The following is a 10,278-nucleotide window of genomic DNA, read 5'->3' as shown; positions in this document are numbered from 1 at the left end:
TTAGGATTTTATTTTTTGAGCATGGAAAAATGAATGTTTTTTTTTTTTTTTATTCTTGAAAACCAACAACCAGCGGATCTGCAAAACAAGAAATATTGGCCTGGCCACATTTTGGTTTAAATACTGAAGAGGAAAACAAGTACTAAATACATATACAATGTACATGACCATATATTATCTTGGACTGGAGGTACAAACAAAGCAAGACGACAAAGTTGGAGGTCTGCGTCCTTGTAAAGCTATGACCTCTGAGCTCAAGAGTGAGAGTCTGTGCTTCTGCTAAACTCTTATCCCAGCAACAATATCTCAGCAATATAAAGGAGAGGAAACCAGAAATCGGGTTGTACCTGTGTGTAAATTGCTCCTGTGCCAGCATGGTAAAGCAATGCCTCTGCCACAATTCTAACGCATTGCCCTTTAGATATGTGTTCGACAGTCACCTTCCCCCATTACATTTGTTCATGTTGTGACCTGGTCTGAGTCAACTTCATTTTTCAAAACCATGGCTCCGCCTGTGTAAGCTTGTCAAGTGAGTAGCAGTTTATCACAGCATAATTTACACAACAATTTCCTGTTGAGTTAAATGAAAAAAATTCATTGACCGATTACAACCAAGTTAATGTATCTAGCCAACCGAAATTTCTGCCTCAATCATGTCAGAATATAATCCCCCAGGAGATAAATCGCTTCTGATTATCAGCAATCACACCAAGATAAGTGAAGAGGAGCGCTGTAACCCATCACACATGTATCTGATGCTAGTTTCCATCTGTTATACTGAACCACTTGTATCCAACACGGCTCCTGCCAATATGAGGCTTCCCATATTCTTTCTGTTTCCAGTCTCCCATCCTGAATTTTCATTCTGTGGCCAGACCAATTATATATCTTGTTTTTAAGATTTTTTCCTCAGAAAGGCAGGAGGGGATAATATTTTTTGTTTTTTTTTAAATTAATAATAATAAAAATAAATAATACAATTTTGGCCAGTACAAACATTAGGATTTATTTCTGGAGCAGGAAAGATCAATTTATATTTTTACTAAGCGTCTTTTTATCTCAGCTACCACACAATGGTGGAAATTTATGCGCTGATGTGATAAAACACATCTTTTATCCTATCTAACTCATGAAAAGCACAGGACAGCTTGGTCTTTCTCCTTGTAAGTTGTTTCCACAGCAAACTTATTTATTTAGACAAGAACACTTCAAATTCAATACTTTGGCCAGCATAAAATCTGTTCTGCAAACTGTATCCTTCAGAGATGCAATTCAATTCAGAGTTACTTCCCTTTGTTACCCGTTATGAGATCAAACTTTATGTTGTTTATATTCCTCCATTACTCAGCTGACACACTGTAAGATAACTGAAATACTGTCAAGTGACCACTGTATTCACTTATGCCAGTAATAGCCTTTGGCTGTCCATAATTTTTTCTCTGTTTGCCAGTCCTTGATATTTCTTCCAATGTGAGATATAATAATACATTACCCAATTTTAATTTTTCCCACAGGTCTGGCAATTTATGCACTTACACGGTAAAATATCCCACATTTACCCTCGTCATCTTGATATGTCATCTACATAATTTTAAAATTTCGTAATAAAAAAAGTCATACACTTAATGCCTTATTTTTTATCCACCTTTTTCCCCGCCCACCCACTGCAGGCTGGCGAGATTGGAGATGGGATAACACAGAAGACATCACTCACTGCGAGATAACTGAATCACTACCCGGTGATAACTACATTCACCTGTGGCAGCTGTTTGTGTAAACGATTGTTTCTTATCATCCTGTCTGACACTGAATCATGTAACTGGCAAAAAACATCCTCAAAATGAAGACATCAGGTTATGTCCTTAGAGACATTTGCCTGTAGACACAACCCAAAAGAAAGTAAAAAATGAAATCCCTAATTTTTTAATCTGACTATAGTAAAACTGTCATTGTCATTATTAATCGACTGCAAACACATGCTTTTTTTTAAATCTGAATATAGTTAAACTTTTTCTGTATTGTCAAACTTTGTGCCACTACTGTTAAACTGTCAGCCATAAAAAATGACTGCAATGACATTAAAAAATAATGGTGTTTTTGAAAATTTGAGTGGTACATATACTCTTTCTGTATTGCCAAACTTTGTGTCACTGAGTAAAACAATATGCGCATACAATTAACACAGAATCCACAAACGTACTATTTGCCTTACTAAACAGAAAAAAGCTGTCTGACAGAAATACAACAGTGGAGCAAGGAGGTGACTTTCTAGAATACTGCACTAATATCGAACACAGTGAGACTTACTCAAACAGTATAATAATTCTATATCTCATCTTAGGGAAATGTTCATTAGTTAGCTGTTTTCACATCTAAACTGTCAAACATTTGAAAAATATGTTTGATTTTAATGCAAAATGCAATCCTAATGTCCATCACAGAAATAACAAAAACAAAACTCACTGACCGGCTCTGGTAATAAAGAATAATCCACCGTAAGCTACGCTTCCCTTCCTTTTTCCAACTCTATATCAATTCCAATTTCTGAAAACTGTGACAACTGCAGCTATTAAACATGAATCGTGAAAGTTGAATTTCGTAAAATTCCTGAATTAAGACTTTATGGTAATTTTATTAAATATCTCCATGATAGGGTTAAATCATGTTCAGGATGATGGAATCAACAGTTTATTATGTACTGGGTTCTGGTGTCTATGAACATGGTCAGAGTGTCACTAGTCTTGGTCAATATCATCCAGGGTTTATTTGTGACTAATTGAAAAAAGCCAGCCTGTGCCGACCATAGTCAATACGGGCATTGCTCTTAGTCCTCGCATGTATATCGATATTAACCACACCTGAACAATGAGGAGTGTTACAGGGACAATCACGTAAATATATTGGGAACCTGCAGTTCTTTTTCTGTTCCTCCAAAGGGGAGATAACTAGGTCCTCTCTAACTTGTTCACGACAAAATATTCTTTGAAATCTAGAAGAAACAAATTAAATTTACCTGTAATGGGAAGTGTATTCAGAATATTCCTCATGTGCAAAAATCAAATATGTTTTTATAAACAGCTGTTCTGAGTTTCTTTCATCTAATGTTACTTTTAGGAGTTCTGTGCTATCACTATTCTGTCCTGAGGTACTGCAATGCCATCTCTGTAACTACTCCAAGCAGTTGTAAAGCTGATACAACCTACAAACATTTTGAAGAAAATCTTTGTAGAAAAGATCTACTGTATAATTACCTGTCACTTTAAGCATAAAACCTTTTCTTTGAAACTTCATTTGGAACAGAGGACATGGTTTCAATATTTGTTGCTAAATGACATATTTAATGATGCCATGTAATACTTTATAGGGAAAATACTGGAAAATTAAAGCTGTACTTTGACTTCTGACTTCAGGGCAAGGGTATGTGATCAGTGTTCCAACCCCCCTCTGATTGCCTTCTCAAGTAGACTGATCCAGTTCAGCCTTTGATCTGAGCTCTCAGTGGAACATATCCATTCACGCTTTGGGGTAGACATCTTAAAGGCATTCTTCACATCTGAAATAATAAAAACATATGTTCATTCAGACATCATTTATGTATAAAAAAAAAACAAAAACTTTGATCCCCACATCAATTCAGAAAAAAAACCCCAGAAAATACAATACAACTGAATATTTTTACCCATAAATACCTGTGGGACTTATGTCCCCCAACATAAGCTTGTCATAAGTGAGTGGTGAGTGAGTATAGTTTTACGCCACACTCAGCAATATTCAAGCTATGTAGCGGTGGTCTGTAAATAATCAAGTCTGGACCAGACAATCCAGTGATCAACAACATCAGCTTCAATCTGCACAATTGGGAACCGATGACATGTGTCACCCAAATCAGTGAGTCTGACCACCTGTTCCTGTTAGTCACGTCTTACGACAAGCATAGTTGCCTTTTATAGCAAGCATGGGTTGCTGAAGGCCTATTCTACCCCAGACCTTTACGGGTATCATAAGTGGTAAATAAATGCACTGGATGGTCACCTTTTGAATGATGCTCATGATGTCAATCACTGGATTATCTGGTTAAGACTCAATGCTGTCATTGCTGAGAGTGTTTTAAGCCAGGAAACCAACCAAACAAGTATGTCCACTACAATATATCTATGCACATCAATCAATTTTTCTCTGGATGGGGCTAGACAACAATTTTGTCTCATCCATACAAGGCTGATAGTTCTGATAGTGATGGTTGTCTCAGAATGTGTCTCAGACTGATAACACATCAGCAACAGGCCTGTGGGAATGTTTCTCAGGGAGCAGAAGCCAAAACATACATTCCTGTCATTGTCTCATAATAACCATATTATGTCGTGTCTGCAATGCCTTTCTGCGAAGTAAAAACTCCCAACAAACAAAACAAGTTCCTTGGTTCAGGATCCCACAAGGCACTGGACGTCCTTTTTAGTTAAAATAGGGCTTTGTGTTTCTATCAAAAACATATACATTCAAAACATAACACTTTTCTTATCAATGACTCAGTATCTTCTCTGCAGCATTAGAAAAGTATAAGAGTATTAATGATACTGAAAAAAAAATCCATGACCAAACCATGCTTCATGTTTCTAAAGGTTGAAACAAATATCCTGTGTGCATGGAGACAATGGCCTGTAAGTGGATAGGTTGATTAAAATCCTGTCTAAATCATCTTCATAAAAAAGATTAATCCACTGCCAAAACATGGACGGGTTCGTAATGATCAAATTAGAGATATCTAAATGAATGACAAAGCCAAGAGTACTTCATGACACAAGTAAAACTAAACTATTTGCAATGCTGACATGTTAAACAAAAAAATGCCTCATGTATGATAACTGAGTGCAGTGCGCTAACAGGTGTCTGTTTCCAGACCTGAGTTGTCTGGGTGAAGGTGTGACAGTATCAGAACCTGGCTGCGACTGTTGATGGAGTAGGAGATGTGCCACACCAGTCACATCACCACAGTGGTGACATATCATCCCCTCCTTACAGCTGACAGGTATGACCTTCACCTCTGACCTCAGGAAGGTTGCAGTGACCCACAGCAGCCTTGTAAATTTTGCTGAGTTTGCAGATGAACAGCACCAGCTGACATATCAATGTTATTGAAGAGATACAGTCAATTAAACACTGCAGTTTCATATACTGTTTCCTCTTTTAAAGAAATAATGAAAAATTAATTGGAAATTAGCGCACAAACTCACAATATAAACCCATTATACAAAGCAGTAATATGACACACAGATGCTATGCAATGCACAAGCATGCATAGAAACAGCTGAGCTGGGATAAGTCGGAGACCATATACTGGTATACACTTGGTACAAGACTACGTAATGCATTAATGTTTTTGGTTCATTAATTTGAGTCATGTCAGTTAACCAGTTAAGGTATGTACACTACATGTAACTGGCCTCATAACCAGGGAAAATGACTTTGAAAGTGACTTTTGTTCAAAAAAACATTGTCAAATGGCATTTTATCCAGTTTGGCATTATGACCAGGGCATTATATAGGCAGGAAATCTGTTTTTTTGGGACAATGTGTTAAATTAACACTAACCTCAGGCTTTAGGAAGAAGTTAGGCTCCCAGAAACCTGTACTCAATGTAAGATTCAGATTTGGCCATCAGAAACAGCAAAATGGGTGATCACGAGTGCGTGAGTTTAGTTTTACGATGCACTTAGCAATATTGCAGATATATGGCGGTGGTCTGAAAATAATCGAGTGTGGACCAGACAATCCAGTGATCAGCAGCATGAGCATCACTCTACGCCACTGGGTTACAATGAAATGTCTCATCCAAGACAGCGAGCCTGATTACCTGATCCTGAGTAATTGCCTCTTCCGTAGAAACATCGGTTACTGAAGATCAGTTCTAATCCGGATCTTCATGGGAACATAAATATAACCAAAAACCGTCTAGTACCCATCACTGGATTGTCCTGGACCAGACTCTGTTTACAAGCCTCTGTCAATTAGCTGGATTACTGTTGATAGAGGTTTAAAATAACAAACATCATCCCAGCAATTACAGATTTCACATGAAATGCCTGTTTGTATTTTCTTGTGTATATCGATTCACAAAAACAATGGTTGGGTGCTTGGGGTTGTCTAGTGGTTCAGCATTCACTTGTTTTACGTCAAAGAACCAGGTTTGATGACCCGCAGGGGTACAATGTGAGAAGCTGATTTCTGTGTTAAGAAACATCGTTTAAAAAATCATAGCTAATAGTCCTGGGGGAATGGAGACTAAATTATTCTGTCCTAAATTTTCAAGATCCTGGTCCATCATTGCTGAAGCTTACATTTTATATTTTAAATTAAGTCACCAATGTAAGCCATAATCCAAATGTAATCTGACAGTGATGTACACATGGAACAGATCAAATGTTCCAGTCTGATGATAGTCATTGTCAGAAACCCGACTCCATTGGCTATTACTATTAATATACTTCATTACTGACAGGCAACATTTGGCCATGTATACACCAGATACTGACAACCAACATGTCATTGTTCAGATAAGTGTTTATCAGCTGGTGTTTATCTTTTGTTTAACACACAGCAACATTCTATTAATATGTGGCTGATTAATACAGAAAACACCCATATTCTGTTAATTTAGAAAATGTTTTCATTCGTCAGTGTCTTATATATATCCAATGTGAGAATCAAGAGATATCACAGAACACCTGATTCTTTGATGTTACTAAAGTTAATCTGGCTTGGAAGGTTAACTGTAGCTATATATAAGAATCGTGTGGTTTAACTTCAGATATAGTACTGTATTTCTATGGGTTGGTATAAGGACAGGCCACTTCCTGACATGACTCTTAACCTTAATAATTGAACCAATGTCTCTATAGTCAGGTCAAGTCAAGTTTATTGTATTCAAGGCCTCTGGTCCATATACATACAAATACATAACTATAATTCATCATACAATGACAATTATGAAATTACTTGGATAACTTAGAGAAAGGTTACAGATAAAAGCTTCTTTTCTGTAAGTGAGAATCGAGACAAGGCTGTTTTGGGGTATTTTGATAGACAATAACTTGAAATATACTTTCTTTTTTAGAAATATCATATGTCATAATATGGACATACAAACGTAAAATGGATTTCATCTTCAATAAATGAAGTGCATAATGGACAAATTCTCATATTTCTTAATTGATATTTTCTACTTATCCTGATTCATGGCATGAAGCCCTCCCAACCACCCCACTGAGGTGAGTGGCAAGCATGGCTGGTCATGTGACCATATAGGTGGGAAAGGGGGGCTTCTGGTGAGTGAGTGTCGTGTATGTCCGCTTCAATTAGAAGGGAACTTCAAGGGATTTCAAGTGTCCCACTACCTTCGCAGGAATGAAAATTTAAAAGATTTCTAATATGTGAAGCCCAAGTTGTCTTGCCTATGTTATCGAGATGAACAAGTTATAATATAAGCTATTTTGGGCATTCATTGTTCATGCATTTCCAGAATCTTCAGCCAATACTTTAAACATCTGATTTGTGAATTTATATAAACTGGATATCTCCCACATTCCCCATAAACCACACATGTACAATTTGGCCTTCCTTGTCCAACATTTACAAATCTTTCACAAGCGAAGAGATGAAGTTTCCCAAGAAATTCTTGATGCTGGAACCCATAAAACGTACTCGGTTGAACCTGAGAATCACACAGTTTGAAAACTATGTCTGGAGTGAAGATACCTATATTCTGAAAAACAGACTTAACATTTATGAAAGTCTTCTTTGCACGAGACTGCAAATCAAGGACACTTTTTTTTAAAAAAAAAGTGTGTGAGAAAACATAAGGCCAAGGAAAGTATAGTGATTAGTGATAGTTAGTAACATGCCATTGAGAAACCATTTTCGAAGCAACGAGACCACCTCTTCAGAAGATTACAATATTTGTTTTCTCAAAATTAACAGAGAGTTTCCAATCGTTTGTATAAGTTATTCTAAGATATGGAGTTAGTTTTGTAAGCCAGTAATAGTACTGGACACCAAGATCACATCATCAGCAAAGAGTAGGATGAGAATTTCAAGCATATCAAGAAACATCTGAACACCGTTTTCCCAGAGATTGTGATATCATAATAAAGTTCCATTATAGTGAAAGAAAACAGGACTCAGAATACACAGCTGTCTTAAGCCGATGGGACAGACAAAATAGTCATCACCACAATGTACACAAGATTTCATGTTTGAATACATCCACTTTGACATAATATATATTTTTCCTTGTAAAACAGATTTTCTTAAACAATATCACAATTTGGAATGATCTACAGAGTCAAAAACTTTCTTAAAATCAAGAAAAGCAACACATAATTTGTGTTTACTTGTTTGCTTTCTAAAGGAACGGATTTGTGTCCAAAATTTAGAGGGGTTAAGGCTACATTCATTCAGTTTTCATAGATTTTGATTATGCAGCTTATTTTTATGCATTCTACTTGAAGTTTTGTATCTATTTCTCATTTTGCAAAAATATTTTCTGTTACTCTCAGTGTGTCTACACTGAAAACTTCTCAATGCTTTGCAAGCAACTTGTCTAGCAGTCTTGCAATCTTTATCTAATGATGGCTTACTGCTTTGTTTGTTTGACTTACATGTTTTCTTTATACATTCTGCTGATTCTAGTAACATGGACAAAATCATCTAAAACACCATTCAGATCAAAACCAAGTCTTGGCTGCAGACGTTGCGAAGTATAATATCTGATGCATATGTCACCCTTTAACTTAAATCCTCACTAAGCAGTGATAGGCAAAGAAAATACTGGAGGTCAGGAAAACAATCTTGAGGATGCCTGCAAGAGACAGAAAGAGACATAGAGCAAGAGAGAGAGGGAGAAGGAGTGAGAGAGAAAGCGAGAGGGAGTGAGAAAGAGTAAGAAAGAGAGAGAGAGTGATTATGAGTGTGTGTCCGTCCATCTGTCAGTCAATCCATCCATCTTTTCATGGCAATCCATGGCAAATGTTATGTTTAAAGGGGCACTGATGCGTAGCAATTTCTGTGGACTGGTGTAAACTTTAGTTATTGTTTTTCTCCCGTGATGATATCCCAGAATTCGTGACTGGTTCGTAACCTCTGCTGCCCAGTTCCTTTGTCTATCACGGTCGAAGGAGTGGGCGCTGACCAATTTGCAGTTTGGTTTCGTAATTCGACCGTTGGCGAGAAACATTATTCGCTCCGCATCAGTGCTCCTTTAAACTGCCCTCAGCAATATTCAAGCCATATCATGTTAGATCCTGAATAATCTTTTCTGGACCAGAGACAATCCAGTATTCGAGATGAAGAGCTAAATGTTTACACTTTCGGGATCCCGTGAAATACATAAACTAAGTCAGTAAGCCTTAGCTGATTTTTAGACACCACAACTAGTTACAATAAAAGGTAAAAGAACATGTCCACTGTACACAAATACTAATACAGTAATTCACTTGTACATCAAACAATAGTTTCATGTACAATATTTAGATTGCTCAAAGGGTTGGAACAAAGGGCAGTGATGATCAGACTAGAGAACAATATCACACAACATATAATTAGTCTGTCTCACAGTCCTTGAACCACGCTATTTTACCTACTGCCTAGCCCTCCCTGCAATGCTAAAGCCTTAAATGAAGCCTAGATTTCCCCAGCTTCTGAATCTCTGATGTCCCTGGGGCTCCTTTTCAATTTACATGGGTTATTTTGTTACTACCAAAATTATATATATTCAGAAACTATGCATTAGTCTAAATATACAATGAATGCCCCTTCAGAAATATTATAGCCAATCAGAACGCATCAATCCATGGGTTAAAACATTCGTAGCCAATCACAATGCAGTATTCCATGGGATACAGCATAAGTAGCCAATCAGAAGGCTATAATCCCTGGGTTAAAGCATTCTTAGCCAATCAGAATGCAGTAATCCCTGGGTTAAAACATTCGTAGCCATTCAGAATGCAGTAATCCATGGGTAAAAAGCATTTGTACCCAATCAGAACTCAGTAATAATCCCTGGCATTCTGGCAATCATGATATACCTATGAAAGAGACTTGATTAATAGGAATGAGTTAGTTGACCCTAAATGGATATACATTACATGAACAGAGCCAAAGAACATCACTGTATGAAACGTCATGCTTGAAGTCACCAAAACATTGAAATGTTCATATACTCATTATCATTCAACTGGTGAAATTATTATACTGGAAAAACTCATCAGCAGACACAAATGAACT

General features: G+C 36.9%; 1 protein-coding gene across 1 annotated transcript in view; it reads right to left on the bottom strand.

The window, feature by feature from the left end:
- Nucleotides 1-3,425: 3,425 nt before the first annotated feature.
- The window catches only part of LOC137286201 (epithelial cell-transforming sequence 2 oncogene-like), an 86,714-nt gene continuing 79,861 nt past the window's right edge, over nucleotides 3,426-10,278 (bottom strand). The window contains exon 25 of the mRNA XM_067817917.1: nucleotides 3,426-3,553. Within this exon, the coding sequence (XP_067674018.1) occupies nucleotides 3,426-3,553 (128 nt within the window). The remainder of the gene's footprint in view (nucleotides 3,554-10,278) is intronic.

This window comes from Haliotis asinina, chromosome 6, assembly GCF_037392515.1.
Source record: "Haliotis asinina isolate JCU_RB_2024 chromosome 6, JCU_Hal_asi_v2, whole genome shotgun sequence".
Taxonomy (NCBI): Eukaryota; Metazoa; Mollusca; class Gastropoda; order Lepetellida; family Haliotidae; genus Haliotis; species Haliotis asinina.
This window is presented reverse-complemented; position numbering and strand designations above follow the sequence as displayed.